The sequence below is a fragment of the Pteropus alecto genome, unplaced genomic scaffold (genome assembly GCF_000325575.1).
Source record: "Pteropus alecto unplaced genomic scaffold, ASM32557v1 scaffold88, whole genome shotgun sequence".
Classification (NCBI taxonomy): Eukaryota; Metazoa; Chordata; class Mammalia; order Chiroptera; family Pteropodidae; genus Pteropus; species Pteropus alecto.
Genome location: NW_006494611.1, coordinates 12,612,537 through 12,631,516, shown reverse-complemented (window position 1 = coordinate 12,631,516; position 18,980 = coordinate 12,612,537). Strand labels below are relative to the sequence as shown.

At 40.3% G+C, this 18,980-nt stretch overlaps 1 protein-coding gene across 1 annotated transcript in view; it reads left to right on the top strand.

The window, feature by feature from the left end:
* The window catches only part of ENTPD1 (ectonucleoside triphosphate diphosphohydrolase 1), an 80,960-nt gene that overhangs the window by 32,695 nt on the left and 29,285 nt on the right, over nucleotides 1-18,980 (top strand). Inside the window, exon 2 of the mRNA XM_025042332.1 lies at nucleotides 16,694-16,821. Within this exon, the coding sequence (XP_024898100.1) occupies nucleotides 16,694-16,821 (128 nt within the window). The remainder of the gene's footprint in view (nucleotides 1-16,693; nucleotides 16,822-18,980) is intronic.

Here is an 18,980-nt window from a genome sequence, read left to right as displayed (position 1 = left end):
CGAGTGGCAGTGGTATGACGGGGAGAGAGTGTGACTGAAGAAGATGGAGGTCTGAAGAAAATGCTAAAATCTCGATGGTCCTGGGCAAACTGGGAAGATTGGTTACTTCTAAGAGTGCCCCACAGGCTTCTAAATGAGGGCAGCATGGGAAACATTGTCCTGCTCACTCCCCTTGCAGAGTGAAGATGTGTTGTGTATACACCTGAATGCATTGCATTGGCATCGCGAGCATTTGCGAAGGTTAAAATTCATGTTCCCTCTAGCTGTTTAATCCAGGGAGAGTGCCTTGCTTGCTTACCTGGCATCTTGCCAGGGTGCTGGTGTTGGGCTCAGTAGCTTCCTTTGGGGTGACTTGGAATTCCTTATCCTACCTCTCCTTCCCAACTCTGGCTGAAACCTCCTAAAGTGATTTTGAAGCTTGTTTCTTTGAATTGCTGTTTAGCAATTCTTTCCCTGATGTTTTAATCCCCCTCTCACCATTGTGTTAAACAATTCTCAAGGTGACTTCACAAAGCCGGCTGGCTTCAGGGGTGGTGAGCAAGGGCTGCCTTTAAAAAGTCAGGTACAGGTGGCTGAGGGAACTGCCTCTTTGGAACTGTTAGGTATGCTGCCCCCAAATGCCTTTGCAATCTTTTTTTAAAAAGAGAAGTATTGGTGAGATACTTCTTTAAATATAAAGAATAAATCGGGTAATCTTCACCAGGTACCCCTAAAAGGCCTCAAAACTGCTCTTCTCCCTCTATTTTTTAAATAATCAGTCATTGATTAGGGGTAGCTACATTGCATTATGAATTGAAGCAGTAGTTTTCAAAGTGTGGTCCGTGAACCAGCAGCAGCAGCAGCATTACCTGGCAACTTGTTAGAAATACAAATTCTCTGGCCTCACCCCAGACACACAGAACTAGGAACTCTGAGGTTGGGGCCCAGCAGTTTTTACCAAGCCCTCCATGTGATTCCAAGCAGGTTTATGCTTGAGCTGGATTGCAGAAACTATGTCTTTAGAAGGTTCTCCAAAGGTTCTCCTGAGTCTGCCCTCGGACACAGGGCTGAACAGGACAACTGCGAGCCAAAGAAACTTCAGTCTTAACCACTGAGCCAAGGTGAGGAGCGGGGTTGACATGTGCTTAGTAAAATAGGTAAAGCAACAGGAGAGAAAAACTGTAACAGAAGAGTAAAATCAAATAGAATCAGAATGAGGAAGCATTGGCCAGTCCAATTAAGTGATGTCATTACAAAATTAGGAAGACACTATTCAAATGACTATAAATACTAATATATATCTATATAAAAAGAAATTGTATGCTATGAATTGAATTTTTTAATGTGCTGTATTTTGTTTCACCTTGGAGATGTGGCTTGTTGGGAAAACATTATGTCTACTAGGTTCTGGCTGGTCCTTAATTGAAGCTCTACATCAAAAGGAAACTAGAAACTTGCTGAATTTTAAGAAGATTTGGCTGTTAAAATTTTATTTTCTTGAAATAACAGATGCCAAAAATGTGAAAAAAGTTATAATCTTAATCATCACCATATCGACCATAACAACAATGATCATAACTATGGTTACCATTTATTGCCTACTGAGCGCTGACAGTGCTGTGTGCTTGGCACTAGGGATAGAGTTGTGGGTAAGCAGATATGGTTCTTGTCCTCTGACCAGAGGTTCCCAACCTTGGCTGCACAGTAGATTCACCAGGGAGCCATTGAAAAATAGCAATGCCCAGGCCTCCCACTTTAGTGATTCTGACTTAATTATTCTAGGGTGGGACTCTGGAGTTGATATTTTCACAAAGTTCTCAGTGAACTTTGTGCAGCCAGAATTGAAAATGACTTGTGTAGTGGAAGACTTAAGTATGTAGATAATTACAATAGCTTTAAGTGATATGAAGAAAAAGTTTAGAGTGCTATCAAAAATGGCGGTTGGTGTGAGTTCATGGAAGGGGTCTCTGAGGCATCCTTGAGGAAGTGACTTTTCAGCTGGGATCTGAAGACTGAGAAGAAAATAGCTAAGCAAAGGGAGTGGGAGGAGGATGTTTCAGGCAGAGTAAAAAAATTACTCTCGTGAAGTGAGGGCTGAAAGGAAGCCCTCCTTTAAAAGATGATTTGGCTGCTACAGTTTTACTTTCTTGGAGTTATGTGGTGAAGAATCACAGATCCAAAAAAGTGAAAAAAAAAGTTGTGAAATGTGAAAAGAATGAGGGGAGGGTGACGATAAGGGGCTGGAAACCTGGGCAGGGGCAGGACATGTGAGACCTCTTGATTTTGACCTTTACTCTAAAGCAGTGGGAAGCTATGAAGTGTTTCTAAGTAATGAGTGGTTGATATGATCATATAGATACTTTGAAAAGATCACATCTGGCTGCAGTGTGGAAAGCAAATTGTTACGAGGCAAGAGTGGATGCAGGGAGACCATTTAGGGGCCAGCTGTGGAAGGTGGTGGTAGTTGGACTAAGAAGGGGACAGTATGGTGGAGGGGGATGGGTGGGCATCAGAATCTTTGGGAGGTAGAATCTCAGGACTTGACACAGGTCTCAGTAACATTTGTTGAATGAGTGGGTTGCTTAGATGTGAAGGGCAAGGGTGAGAAAGGAATGGAGGATGATGCCATCATTCGTGGTGTCACAGCTGGATGGGAGGTAGAGATCTTCACTGAGCAATGGATGTTACTGAGGCCAAGGGGCCAGTTGGAGTCTCTCAAATCATCCTTTTCATACAGAGCTCACTAGGTCTTCACATCAACTTTCTAAGGTAAGTAATGAATGTTTTCTAAAATTTCAGTCTAGAAAATGAAGATTTAGAAAGGTTAAGTACTTGTCTAAGTTACACAGCTAGTAAAAGGCAGAGTTGAGATTCCATCCTATAGGATCATTACATAGTCATAAATAAGGAGATGCATTATTACCCAAGCATACTCTTCTCTTTAATTAGAGTGACTCATTTTCAGAGACAATGCAGAGTTAACCACGCTTGCTTAGAAAGGATTGAATGTGTAGTCTCTTATATTATATCACTGAGTCTATTGTTTTTGGTAATTCAGTGAGAAAATATTCCATGGAGTTTATGACTAAGCTCTGGGATCCAGATTGGGGATTTACTGCCTAGACATCTGTTCTCTTGCTTCTTACAATGCAAACTGAAGTTGAGGTTTCCTGACAGCTCACTAAAAATAGAACAATGGAGTTGAGAAGTTAAAATGCATTTTTAATAATCAAATAAGTGCCCCCCCCCCCACTTTTCTTGATGGAAAACATTGCATACTAAAAATTAAAATCAATCTTATCCATTCGTTTATTCAACTGACATATGGAATACTGATATAGACCAGGCCCTTTGATGATTTCTGGAGATCTAAAAGGTACACTCTGTTCTCAAAGTGCTCAGTCTCGCAGAGGAGACTGACCCAGGTGAAAGGCCGTTATAGTATCGTGGGAGGGGTGCTGTGAGACAGATGCAAAGGAAGAGTACTTAATTCATTATTAGAGGAAGGGCAAGAGACTTTCTAGAAGACTTTCTGGAAGTGATGACACATAAACTGATGATCCTCAGACTCATTTCCTCATAAGTTCGAGTTAGCTAGCTAAAGAAGAGAGGAAATGAGTGTTTACGGTAGAAGAAAGAAGCAGGAACATTGTATAAGGCGTGAGGATATGAAAAAGAGGGGCAATTTGGAGACTAACACCTTGAACTATACCTGGATTGTGTGGGGTATGGCCTTAAAATTATTGTTAAAGAGTTTCACTTTTATTTGGAGACACGTGAGAATAATTGAAGAAGTTCACACTGGTTGGGTTGCATAATCAGGTTTGCATTGTTATGTTGATCATGTCATCTTCAAAGTAGAAGATAGATTGGAGAGGAAAGAGCCTAGATATGGGTAGGCTTCTACAGAAGCTATTATAGGAGTACAGGCAAGAAATAAAGAGATGAACAAATAGATTTGAGAAATACCTAGTGGGTAGAATCAACAAAACTGAGAGTTTGATTGGAGGAAGATGGAGTCTAGGGAAACTGGGAGCATGGGAGTGACCTTCATTGAGAAGATTATACAGAAAAATTAGAGTGAGAAAGAACATTAAGTTTTAGACAGGGTGAGTTTGGCTGTAGAACATCAAAGCACATGTATCCAGTGGGTGACTAGAATTATAGATTGGGAGCTCAAGAGAAAGTCCTAGAGTAGAGATACAAATCTGAGAGTCATCACCATTCAGTTGGGTTTATGTCTATGAAGTGAGATGAGCCAAGGTTCCAAAGTGGAACATTGAGATATCCCTATTTAAAGAGTATGAGGAGAAAGAGGAGCCAGCAAAGTAAAGGTCAGAGAAGTAGGAGGACTAGTGTCATGGGAGCCAAGAAAGGAGAGAGTTCATGTAGTAAGAAGTTAACAGTGTCAAATTCTACAGGAAGTGTAAACACTGAAAAGCACCCATTGGATATTTGTGTGAGTGACTTTAGTGGAATGGTGGGGACAGAAGCTACCAGTGGCAAATCAGAGTGAATGGGTTGTGGCGAGGTGGAGTTTAGGAAAGCACAGGGTACAAGGAAAGAAAATAAGTTAAAGGAAGTCAAATCCTAAGAACTGGTGTGGCATGGATCAGCTCACTTAGTATGCTGAGAGAGAGAGCTGAAGGTGAGAAAAGTGGAAAGAGCATACCAGCACCATATAAAGCTTTAAGAAGAGGGGAAGTATCATTTTCCCACGTAGTCCTGAGAGAATAGGTAGAGAGGGTGGGCCCTATAGTGTCTTCATTATTCAAGTTAATTATCCCATCTCTAAAGGTGGGTCTACCAATGCCTCATTCCCAGAGGTCAGTTGTAGGCAACAAAGACGAGATGGAGGAAAATTTTCCTTTTCAAATCATGTGTTCTTCAGAGTCTTTGGGTTTGTAGGAATTTCTACAAAGAATTTTATATATTTTAGCCATCATTTCCAAGTACCATAATGTATGCTTCTTAGTTTGGGTATCCTGAGCTTTTGCTGAAATGGATACTTTTCCCCTCCACTCAGAACATTATTGTAATTCCAAAAAAGAAAAAGCATATGGAATCACTCTTGTCGGCTTTGGCCCTTCGAGTCTGCTTCCTTGTCTTGCGGCACCCCTCCTACCTTGCTGAGTCTGAGCAAATAAGAAAGCAGACTGGCTGTGAGCAAGAGGTACACAGATTGTGCTATACACGTTCCTACAGGTTCTGCATCTCATCTGTATTCTATAAGCAGCCTGTGTCTCATAGAGAAAGACAATCTATTTCACCTTGTGGAATAAAAAGAATGAGAATCCTGTGAAACCAAACAGGCTAAAAATAGGTCAATATCCACTTATTGTTTAACAATGATCAGCTCATTTTTTTTCCCCAGTAGAAAATCATGGCAAGATAATTTGGCAAACATCAAGTCATAGTGGGGGCAGTTACTTTGATTATCTTAGAGGGGCATCTTTTATCACTACAGAGAAAGAAATTTCAGGAAATATCATACTTGAGTCCATGGCCAAGGCACCTTCTCTCCCCAGACCTTGCTAGACACATGCAATGCTGACCAAGTCTTTTAGCTGCTTTTTACTTCATGCAGATGACCCCACCTCACCATATTCACAACTCTTTCTTCATTCAAGGTACAAAATTGAGTAGGATACCACTTTCTTAGTTGTATCCTGGATTTGAGGAAATACTCAAAGTCAAAAGACTAAACATACTTTTTTAAAGTGTGGGCAGTTTTGGCAGGAGCTGCTTTAATCTATTACTAGTTTTGTTGTAGGAGGACACTCCTTTATTCAAGGTCCAGGGACCGTTCTCTAACCCCTCCGGCCTTCCACCTCACTAAATGAATACAGAAAATATGCTTTAAAAAAAAATCCAGGGGACTCTTAGGTTGTCCCTCCAAAATATCAGTTGCATCTGTCACACCCTTGACAGGAACTAAATATTAATCAATTGAAGATTGAGTTTTCATTTAAGTGTCTAAAGTACAGACACTCAGTGTTGATGGTCGAAGAGGAGAGCCAGCTGCTTAGATACCAGATGGTCTGTGACGACGTTACCATAGGCAATTAGAAACTTGATCATATCTTATCCAGAGAGCTGCTCTCTCTTGTATTGACGTATAACAGCAGAGGTGCCTCAGAGGAAAAATCAAATTTCCCTCAGAATAAAGCTTTGCATCTACCCAAAGCCTGGTCAAGTGAGAACTGATGATTCCGCTCCAAAGTATAGAAAAGAGATGACATCAGTCTGGAAAGAATGAATGAGTGGGGTCCCAGAGATGGCTACTTAGACTAATCAGGTTGGTGAGTTGCTGGTAAGGTGGTAGATTGGGCAGGGAATCAGCAAAGTCAGTGTCAAACCACCAACGCACTACTTCCAGGTTCCTGTCATCTTTGCCACTTTAAACCGAAAACCCTCTTCAATTCAAAACCTTTGGGTTTTCAGGAATTTCAATTAAGAATTTTAAATTGCTCAGAATTAAGGAAGGAAGGAAGGTAGGGGAGGGCAAGAAGAAAAAGAAGGGAGGAGTGGGGAAAGAAGGAGAGAGGTAGTAAGGTCACATGAAAAATTTTTTTTAAGACTTGCTCGGAGCAGAAGAGAATTAACATGCCGGCCTGAGACTGTTATCATTGAGGGGACCTGCTTGCAAGTTTGGCTGGTGGCTAGTGTCTGGGAGCTTGGATTTCAGGAAGGTTCTCACCATTCTAAGAACTGATGGGGATGGCTCGCTGTGCCTGGACTGCTTGTGCAGGTAGGCGTGGTTTGTGCTGGGCACCTGCTTTCCTTCTGTGAGTCTGGAATGTTGGTGCATGCTGGATGGAAGGTGCCTATGTGACTGGCCCAGGGAAAGCACTAGAAACTGGTTTTCTGTTGAGCTTCTCTGACAGACAGCATTTCACACGTGTTGTCACAACTCACCACTGAGGGAATTAGTTGTGTTCTATGGTCTCTACTGGGAGAAGACCCTTGGAAGCTTGCTCCTGGTTTCCCCGAGACTTTGTCTCATACTTTTTTTTTCTCTTTGTTGATTATGCTTCATATCCTTTCACTGTAATGAATCTTAGCCATGAGTAAGACTATATGCTGAGTCCTGTGAGTCCTGGTAAATCTACAACTTTCCAGAGATGTCTATGCCTTTACCCAGTGGGAATATACTGCACGCATTGTTCCACTTCTTGCTTTTCACATATAAAATGTTTCAAAGACAGTTTGCATCGACATTCATGAATTTCAATCTTTTCCCTGCCTACATAGTATTATGTATAGCTGTACTAGAATTCATATATCCAGACCTCAATTAATGGATCTTTAGTCATTTTTAGTCTTGCTGTTACAAATAATGCTACATCGAATATCCCTATACATGCATCTTTTCGTACATTCGTAAGTATTATCAGCAGATGAAACTCCTAGAAGTAGAATTCTTTGGTCAAAGGATATTTGTACTTTGCTCTTTGGTAAATACTGCAAAGTTGCTACCGTCACCAAAGAAGCAGTATGAATTTTTACTTCCACCAACACGCAAGAAGTGCCCGTTTCCCCACATCCTTGTTGATATACAGTTTATTTGTTGAATTCATCCTTTTCAGGTATACGGTTATATGAATTTTAATACATTTTAATAAGTATATGTAGTCATCTCACCACCACCACAATCAAGATATAGAGTAGTTCCACCATCTCAGAAAGCTCCCTTATGGCCCTTTGTAGTCAGTTCTCGGTCTCTGAACCTTTGGTTACTGATCTAATTTTTTGTCCTTTGTTTTGCCTTTTCTAGAATATTATGTAAATGAAATCGTACAGTATACAGCCTTTTGAGTCTGGCTTCTTTCACTTAGTATAATGCTTTTGAGATTCATCATGCTGCATTTATCATTAGTTTCTTCCCCTTTCATTGCTGAGTAGAATTCCATTGTATGGTGGTATCACAATTTTGGCACATTCATTAGTTGATGGGCATTTGGGTTTTTTCTTGAATTTCTGGTGATGGATAAAGCTGTTAGAAATATTTAGGTGCAAGTTTTTGTATAGACATATGTCTTTACTCTTCTTGCACAAATACCGAAGAGGGGGACTGCTTGGTCATAGGGTAACTATATGTTTAACTTCATAAGAAACTGCCATACTCTTTCAAAAGTGTCTGTGCCGTTTTTCACTTCCAGCAGAAATGTACAAGAGTTCTTTTTGCTCTGTACCCCTGTCAACATTTGGTATTGTCAGTATTTTTATTTTGGCCATTCTAATAAGTACGTAATATACATTTATGAAACTTTAAAATTTTGATATTCTGATAAGTGCTAAACTGTATCTCATTATTTTTAATTTGCATTTATTTAATTAAGGATATTTAGAATACGATATGTTGAATATATATTTTTTTGAGTTGCACATTCATATTCTTTGCCCATTTTTCTATTAGGTAGGTTAATCACTTCCTTAGTGATTTGTAATGACTCTCTATATTAAGGAAACCAACTATTTCATGGTTGTTGCAAACATTTTCTCCAGTTTGTCATTTTTTATTTTGTATATGGCATATTTTGCTGCAGAAATATTTCCATGTTGCTTCTGACTTTTTTACCTCATGAGTACAAAAATAAGGAGGTAGAGAGAAATTATGAATGTAAGGTGTAGAAGGCAGGGGACTGTAAGGCTAGGCATCCCGGGTGAGTCAGTTCACACACCTCCCCAACCCTCCCAAATGACCCCACACTAATGATATATGGCCAGTACAGATTTTCTCAGGTTTTTCTCATTGGCTACAAAAACCCAAGGCTTGTTGAGAAATGCAGCTACTTTGAGAAAGTATAGAGTCCCCAGGGCACAATTCTTCAATTTCAGATGTGGAGGAAGGTTCATTTAGTGGAAGCGATGTGCTTATTGCAGAGACCATCAATACATGAGATTGTTACACTATGTGGGCTGGGACACAGGGAATTCCTGTCTGCAGTCTCAGTGATATCACTTTGACAGAAATAACCTCCTTGCCAGCTCTATACTTGAATACGAAATTTCACAATGACCACAAAGACCTATTGTGCTCCATGCTATCCATGAGCAAAAGAACTCAGGAGAGGCCAGAGGGGTGTGAGTGAGGATGTATATTGTATGGTGGGAGGAAGCGAGGAGGCAAGTGAGGCAAGGGGACTCTTTGGCTCCCCTATTTCCCACATACAGAACCCCTGTTGGCATTTGTTTTTTTGCAGTTATTAACATTTTTAGAATCAGACACACCAAGTGCAAAGTCAGTTACTTGCTGCTAATCTGAGAAGAGCACAGGCCACAGCAAGAAGTACTGTGGGGTGGAGAGTGTTGGATTGGCAGAATCTGATTTGCAGGAAGAGCTTGTTCTGCACCTCCACCTCTATTCCTACTGCCTGGGAGTCACTAGATGGGCTCTTCCTACCCAAAGCTGAGATTCTGAGGCATCCACTGAGGATCAGCCAGACTAGTTTAAGATAAATGCACTCCTCTATTCACTCTAGAGCTGTAAACTCTGAGCATAACCAGCTAATTAACATTTCAAAAAGTAGAAATAAAAGACCATAAATAAAAGCAAATAACTTTTTCTGAAGTCTGTGGTTCAAGAGATCAGTGGAATAGGACATGCAGTTATTTATGCAATTACTTGTGTCTCTACCTCTCTTTCATCCCCCCATCCCCACACACACCTCTCTTTCACTCTTATTCCCTGTCTTGCCTGTGTCCATCCTGTTTTCCCTCCTTTTCCTTTGCCTTTTTCCCTTTAACCAACTGGTCATCACTGAGGTGTTGACATTCATTTTTAGCATTTGTGTAATTATTGACATTGAAATGACTTCCCTGACTTCAAAACAGGCAAGAAAAACCCCACCAAATTAAACTGCTTGGTCCTCAAACTTGACTCTGGATTTACTAATTGTGAAAATGTGGAGGGGGGGTGTGAAATAGAATAAGATCTTTCCATTTGAATAGAACTTTGGGTGAGTTCTTTTGTATGGGGCAAACTGAGAAAGAATGAAGCTGAGTGATTTCTACATGTCTCTAATGCAGGGCCATGGTTGTGGCAGTGGAGTGGAGCTGAGACACTTGGGTCAAATCCTTACTCTGCAGTTCACAGGAGTTATGACTTTGAGCAAGTTCATTAACCTCCCCGAGAATCACAATCTCAACCTCTGCCACTTGGCTGGGAGCTTCTGACTATCAGGGACTAAAGACTCTGTATTTTAAAAGGTACGACACTGTCTGATGTCATCAGTGACAACAGTCCAGACAATCCCTTCAGCCAAACCATCAAAGTCAGTCACTTTTCATTTCTGAATGACAGGATTGGCTTCCACAGACAGCACTAGTACCATGTGCCAGGCACTGTACTAAACCTCAGTCATATGGTATAGGGTAGGATGGTGGCTAAAAGCCTAGCCTGTGGACCCAGAATGCCTGTGTTTAATTCTTAGTTCCAATATTTACATCGGTGTAACTTTGGGCAATTTATTTATTCTCTCTGTGACTCAGTTTCCTCATCTGTAAAGTGACAATAATCATCATCAGATAATAGTACCTATAATTGTGACCTTATTTAAAAGTAGGGTCTTTGTGAATGCAATTAAGGATCTTGAGCTGAGATCATTCTGGATTTAAGGTGGGCCCTAAATCCAATGACTGGTGTCCTGATAAGTCAAAGGAGAGAGAAAAGGCCATTTTCAGATAGAGGCAGAGGTTGAAGTGAAGCAGCCATAAGACAAGGAACTCCAGGAGCCACCAGAAGCCGGAAGAGGCAAGAAAGGAATCTTCCCCACAGCCTTTGGCCTTGTTGACACCTTGATTCTGGACTTCCGGCTAAGAGCACTTTACAGTAAGGGCTATGTGTAGGCTGTTATGTATTGTTAACTCATTGAATCTTACTTAGCAACCCTATGAAGTAGGTACTATTATGATTCCCATTTTGCACATGAGGAAATGGAGGCTTAGAGAGACTGAGCAAAGGCGAGCTTGTCTGGACTCTGCTTTTGCGTGAGCCACTCCTCAGAAGCCTGAAAAGTTTGGCTTTCTGCTGATAGATCCTGGTGACTGTTGGCTTGGCAACCCCTCATGATGATATCCTCTCAGTCACGTTTCTCTAGTCATGACCTACCAGGAGGTATGAAGAAGACCTTCCATGCGATGGTGTTTACTCCTCCTTGATACGTCTTCTTAGCCCTGGTCTTGGCACAAGCTCCACTTCAACAGAGTTAGGCTGTCTCCAGACTTGGCTGTGTGGGTGTCTTATGACCTGACCGCATTGGGGTAGCTTCAGTACCTCATCACAAGAGGCAGGGGTGTGCTGTCTAAAAGGCATAACCTCCTTGTCCAGGGACTTCAAAGGCCCTGATGGTTCCTCGTTTGCTTCTCTAGTGCTGTGTGCATAGACTATACAGATGACTAGAAATAAGTCAGATCACTTAGAGTAAGGGCAAGCTCTCACTGGAACCTGCAAGGTGACCCAGTTGCCACCCTGCCAATCTTTCACTACTCTCTCCCTCATCACTCTTCCAGTCACACTGGCCTCCTGGCCAGGTACTGTCCCAACTCAGGGCCTTTGCATATGCAGTTCTGGTTACCTTAAATGCTCTTGCCCTAGAAATATGCATGCTTTCTCTTTATTCCCTTCACTCTTACTCAATACCACCATCTCAGAAAGGCCTTTCCTAATCACCTTATCCTTCTTCACTTTTCCTTTTTTCCCCTCCTTAGCACTTATAATTATGTAACATACTATAAATGTTATTTATCTCGTTCATTGTCTTTTCCTACCAACTAGAATATAGCACCATGAGGATGGTTTTGTTCACTGCTGTAGCTCAGAGCCTAGGACAGGTCTAATGCATAATATGATACATTCAATAAATAATTGTTGAATGACTAATTTAAAGAATGAACAAAGCACAGCACCTCTCCAACAAAAAATATAGTACCCCCAAACTGAAATGGGACTACTGGAACAATTGAGCTTTGAAGCATAGCCTCCTCTTGTGCTTGATTTTTGAGGAGATAAGGAAAAAGGCTTGATGGAGAAAGAGGGGAATGTAATTCCAAGTGAAGGAACTCTCAGAAATTCCCCAGGAAAAGTCAGAATCCAAAGTTCATTTATTCATTAAATTGGGAATACAGCCATGAACAAGGTAGGAAAAAAGGGAATTTATTCTAGTGATCACAATGTCAAGCATTATGATCTTGGACTCAAGATCTGCTTGTCGGAATGGTGAGATAGGAAAGGCTTAAATTTCTGAAGGGCTGCAAGGTCCAGGTAGACCAGAGTGGCTTTCATCTGGCCGCAGGAAGCTACCTTAGATTCCTGATCAGAAAGAGCTCTGGGAGTGTCAATTATGGAGGATTTCTATAGCCACATGAAAGATAGATTTTGCCAGAGAAGGGAATTAGAAAGGGTGAAAGATACCAGAAAGGGCTGTTGCAGAAGAGGCAGGGTGACTGGAACAGGGGGCCAGATATCATCATAGAAGAAGGAGGGGTCTGAGGCATCTGGACCTGAAGCAACAGAGAAAGGACCTGAGTGTGAGAACAATTTAGATATGCGTCACCAAGAAGAACTTCCTGATGAAGAGGAAAAGAGATGGCAGGGAGACTTTGCGAACCCCGGTCGTGGCACAACCAGATTAAGACCAGTCCATTGAGCTTCAATGATTGTTCTATCACTGGGCTGTGTAAACACAGGAAGGACCACAGCACTCCACTGTTTATTCGCCAGTGCTTTGTCCATGTTTGCTGTTTTGTTCTGTATGTGACAAGCTTAGTCCAGATGTGACCCATCAGAGATTGGAAAGGATTTGAACCCTAGTGAGTCACACTGGATCTGCAGAGCAAAACTTATGTTTTTGTCTGAAAACCACCACATCTGCTAACACTCTAGATATTTTTATTAATGGAGTAAAATTTTTAAAGATATTTGGTATCATGAAGCTGAGATGCTGGGATTTCTCTGCATAGCAGAATTCTGACTAAGGATAAAATTAAATAATTTTGATATTTAATAAGATGCTAACTTCACTTTAATACGGTGTCATGATGGCTGTGTCTGTAAGAATCAAAAAGAATCTTAAAAAAAAATTTTTTTTTGCCTCTGACATAGCTAATTGGCTTGAAATCAGTCCGTGTTTTCTCAAAGCTTGAGTTTCTTTCAGTTTTGTTTCTCTATCAGAGGAAGAGCTGAAGTCTTTACCTGGCTCTCTCACTTTAAACAGAATAGCCTTTTCACTTTTCATGTGAAAAGGAAAAAAAAGGGAAGGAAACAGTAGTCCTGAATTCTCCATATAGTGAGACAATTCAAAGGAAAACACAGCACTTTGCCATTAGATATTTTTTGGTAAAAATATTTCTTGAAATTGTTTTACATTGTATGATAGAAACCACATTCCTGTGATATACAAGGAGAATGAAGGGCTTTTGGGGGAAAGATAGTCATTGTAAATTTTCCATAATAGAACTTAACTGTAGCAGTCATGGCATCTGAAAGAGCTCTGGGGGCCCAAGAAGAGGAGCCAGTATTTAATTGGTTCCCTTTTTATGAGCACGTCCTGGATAAGTCCACTTGGACTCCCACGTCTAGTATCACTTCTTAAGAAGAGTCTGGCTTCCTGCATGTGATAAGGGCTTTTTAAAAACTACCTGTCATAGTCCATAAAAGCATAGTATTTTTTTTAACTTTTAAAAAATTAAGTTTATTGGGGTAACGTTGGTTAATACAATTATATGATTTTCAGGTGTACATTATAATTTGACATCTGTATAATCTATTGTGTGTTTACCACCCAGAGTCATTTCCTTCAGCTACCGTATATTTGATCCCCTTAACTCGCTTCGCCCTCTCCCTCAATTTACCGTCTACCTCCCCCCTCCACCATCATCCCCTGCCCTTCTGATAACCACTAGTCTACAGTCCATGTCCATGAGTCTCTGTTTGCTTGTCCTATTCCTTTGTTGCTTTTAGGTTTATGTCCCACATATAAGTGATTTCATGTGATTTTCAACTTTTTCTGTCTGGTTTATTTTGCTTAGCATAATTATTTCGAGGTCCATCCATGTTGTCGCAAATGGCAGTATTTCATCTCTTCTTATGGCTGAGTAATATTCCATTGTATATATGTACCCAGCTTCTTTATCTAATCATCTATTGTAGGACACTTCGGTTGCTTCCGTGTCCTGGCCACTGTGCATAATGCAGCTACGAACATTGAAAGCATAGTATTTTAATTACTCCTCTCTGGATAATCTAGTTGATTACAAGAAAACAAACAGCCATTATTTTTTTGTTAATAAACTTTTGAAAATTGTATATGAAAAATTCCTAAACTTTCTCTCTGATCTAAATTCTTATAATTTCTTTAATAAGAAGAGTACGATGAAAGGCTTGAATATATTCTAATAATTTGGATATCATTGCAAAAGCTGGGCAAATGTAGAAAAGTATACTTTCAACTGTCCAAGCATAATAATGAATTAGTAAATATTTTCATTAGGAAAAGGAAGAAACAGTTACACTCAGCTGTATTCCACCTCAGGGCATCTGCAGTTGCTGTTCCCTTTTCCTGGAATGTTCTTACTCCTTCTCATAGCTGGAGTTTTCTCATCATCCAGGTCTCAGCTCAAATGTCACCTTCTCAGAGAGGCTTTCCAGACCCTTAATTGGATCCCCTCATCCTTCCTCCGCTACAGGTCACTATACAACATTTCTTGGTTTTAATTTCTCCTTAGCACTTACCAAGACGTGAAGTCACTTATTTATGTACTACTTTCCTGGTTTATTTCTCTCCCCAACTAGAATGTAAACTCCAAGAGCAGTGACCTTGTTGGTCTTTTTCATTGGATGCTAAGATTAGTGCCTGGATAGATGTGGGAGGAAAATGAGACAGCAAAATTGTCACGCTTATGAAAACAAAAGAACTAAATAGGTAGAACTTTTCGAACAGCTGGAGAGAGTAAAACATTCAAAATTTCATTGTATTAGAAATACTGCTGCTGTGTGCTACCCTTGGGTATTGTAATTGTTCATCCAAAGCATGTGCTTGTTATGAGCTGTGTTTGTCAACATCACAACTTTGAGAACTGAGGTAGGTAGTATGTAGGAAGCTCTTTTCCGGATTCCAGAGCTCTGGCATCAAAGAAGACATTTCTGCTATACCAGTTGTATCAGGATATTTTCACTTCAAGGTATTAAAAATCCTGACTCTAATTGGGTCAAAGCATAAGTTTTATGGGAGCACTGGATCAGGCTTCGTTGTTTTAGCAGCTCAAAATGCCATCAAGGACTCAAATTCTCTCCATCTCTGCTCTGCCATCATTTGACGTCATCCCATCCAGGCAGAACAATGTCTGACAGAGAAGAGAAATACTTCCTTTCTTTTCCTAGACTTGCTTCAGCAGACTTCCTCCAGGGTCTCATGAGCCAGTTTGTGGTACATACCCTTTGTTGAACCGATCACTAGTGAGGGAATGAGACTGTGTAGAATAATAAGGCCTGTTGCTGAATAGGGTGTTGTGTCCTTTTCCCATGAGGCATGTGGCTGCTTGGAGGAGTGGCAGGCATCTGAACAAAACTGAGGTTCTTTTGGGAATGGAGAAGGTGAGAAGCACTGTATACTTCATCTGCTGTTCCTGTTTGGAAGCAGTAGATAATGGTGTCGCTAAAACGTTTTCCCCTAAGTGTTATACTGTTTGAGCTGATGGATAAAGACTGGTTCAAGAGTCTAGAGGTTGGAGTGGACTGGAGACCTGTGAGTTACAGTCCTTTGGATGAAGTCCGAGCTTCTGCTCAAGAGCACGAGGAGGAGCTCCCACTTCCGTGTACAGCCGCTGCTGCTGACCGGGAAGGGGCCAGGAAGAGGTGGCTCAGGCTCCACGGTCAGCTGTTTTAATCCCATGCCCTGTCCTTAGAGAAGTGAAATCTATTCTGGAGAACCCATCTCATTCCCACATGTGTCTTTGTCACTTTATTCTATCCTTCTTCCCCAAAGCATAATAAAAAAAGTTTGGGAAGTTGGGAGAAGAGGAGTGTGAGTCAGGGAATGGGGCAACCATTCCATTTCCTGTTCACCTGCACTATATGCTCTGTTTATTCTCATCAAAGTAACTTTTGTTTTTTATGTAATTCTCCTGGAGCTTTTTTATGTAACACAATAAGGTGAAACTATGAACAGAATAGTTTCGATAATGTGAATGATGAAATATTCAAAATCCCACAGCCTCTACACTATTACCAATTAACATGTAAGTGCGGTTGAATTGCAAAAGGTGTGTCGAGCCAGGAAGTGTCATGGAGTTGTAGGCCTTTGATGTTGTATGATATATTCTGAATACTTTTTCACATCTTAAATATTTTGTGGTAGATTTCAAAAAAAAAATGAAGAGGGCTGTCCTTGATTTTTGTTATTTATTACTTGTACCTTCATACACCTACATGACCTATTAAAAGAAACTACCAATTTGGGGTTCTTCCCTCTCACTTCATTTCTGATCACTGATCTAATTCTGCCCATTTTCCTTATGACAGTCTTGGCTTTTATCACAAGAAGAAATCCTTTTGTTCTTGAATTATTTCCTGATTACTTTGCAAGTGCCTCATGGGTAAAAATTAACTTTTATCTTTAATGTCTCCAGATAGCTAGCACTAGACCATACAGAAAGGGGAAGAAAATATTTATTGATTTCTTATTGATATTTTGTCTTCTGCTTTTGGTTTTAGATTCCAAACTCAGGAGATTTTGTTCCAAAAATATACTGATCATCCTTGGCTTCTCCTCTATAATAGCTGTGATTGCTTTGATAGCTGTGGGGCTGACCCAGAACAAACCATTGCCGGAAAATATGAAGGTAACTCTGTGTGTGTGTGGCAGGGGGCGGGTGGGTGGAAAGGGAGGTTATGGTAGATCAGAGCATACAGGAGGAGTTGAGGTTCTGGCAGCCCAGGAGAAAGTCAATATCTATTGGGCTAGAAGAGTAAAATGGAAATGGATGCTCGTTCTGGAAGAGGGAATGCCTTGAGTCAATTAATGGTGGCAAGATAATTGTCCTCATGATTGTTCAGCAAATTAATTCAATAAATAATAGAAACAAAGACTTTATTCACCACATCCAGATCTGTGTTATACTGTGCTGATATTCTACTCTCTAGTGCTATCTCTACTTACTCGTTTCACTGTGCATGTGTCACAACACTGTACTCTTTGTTCTTCTTACTCCATTATTATCACTATCGCCAAAATTATAAAATTTATTGGAAAGCTCTGTATAAAGCACTTTGGAAATTAAAGATTGTGGAGAAGACTTGTTTCTCATCTCCAAAATATTAAAGAACACAGCCCGGAAATACAAATGCATACATATGCCAGGCTGCTGAAACTTTTTGCCACCCACTCAAATCACTTGTTGTGTAGAAGAGGCCTAGATGTTACGTTGGCATCTGTTTGCCACACAAGTTCAGCACACTGGGGCTGCGCACAGCAGCCCCATTGTCAGCACGGAAGGCTGATACTATTTCATTGTCAATGGTCTCTTGCTTTTTAATGTTGAGCGATGTCAGCTCTCTTGGCAAAACTTCACTCAGTCGAAGCCTCACGACATCTCAGTTCTGCTATTTGTTTACCAGTTCCAAATATACACGATTGCCTTCTTGATTTGACCTTTTTACATGTTCATTATTGCATCATTGGAGAAGGGGACTGCCTAGGAAGCAAAATTCATGACAGACTTGAGCTCTGTGTTCCCACTGAATACTTGTCATGGATGACCTCCTCTCATTCGCAGTTGTCATCTTTTTTTTTTCATTTAATTTAATTTTTTATTTTTAAATTACAGTTGACACTCAATATTATTTTATATTACTTTCGGGTGGACAGCCTAGTGGTTAGACATTTGTATAATTTACAAAATGATCCCCCCAATTAATCTAGTACCCACCTCGCACTACACAGTTATTACAATAATATCGACTATTCCTTATATGCTGTACTTCACATCCCTGTGACTATTTTGTAACTACCAATTTGTACTACTTAATCTCTTCATCTTTTTCACCCAGCCCCCCCAACACCCCTCCAATCTGGCAACCATCAGTTTGTTCTCTGTATCTATGAGTCTATTTCTGTTTTGTTTGTTCATTTATTTTGTTTTTCAGATTCCACATATAAGCGATATCATAGGGTATCTGACTTATTTCACTTAGCATAATACTCTCTAGGTCCATCCATGTTGTCACAAATGGTAAGATTTCATTTTTGAGGTATTGAACATTCAAGGGGAAATGTCAAAGAAGCAGTTGGATATGCAGATCTGGACCTCACATTGCTCAACAGAAATATTGCAAGCCACATTTTAATTTTTCTAGGAGCCACATTTTTAAAAAGTGGAAGAGGTGAAATTAATTTTAGTAATGTTTTATGTAATCCGATACATCCAAATATTATTATTTCAACATTTCATCAAAGTAAAGAATTGATGGGATGTTCCTTTTTTCATACTATCTTAAATTCCAGTATGATTTTTCACTTAAAGCACACCTCAATTTAGACTAGTCACATGTCAGGTGCTCAGTAGCCACATGTGGTTAGCGACTACCTTATTGGACAGCACAAGCCTAGACTTCACTGATGTATTGAAGCCTTAGAAATGGATGAGATCATAGGAAGCGGGTAAAAAGTAAGAAAAGAACAGGGCAAGGACCGGAAGAATTCTGTCACATTAGAGGTTGACTAGTAAAGAAATTCCTTCTAAAGCATAGTGATAACATTGTTTTTTTTTTATAGTGCTTTGCGGTTTATGAATCATTTCCATACACAGTGCTGAGAAGAATGAAAGATTATTCTCATTTTATACATAACAAAATGAGGGCCTTTGGAGTTCTCTTGCCCAAGGTGGAAGTGGGGCTAGGATCTGAATGCAGTTTTCTGACTCAAAGATTAATGTTCTTTCCATTTGTTTTAGTTTTTCCAAACAACACATCCTAATAATAGGAATTGAATGCAGAATGTTTA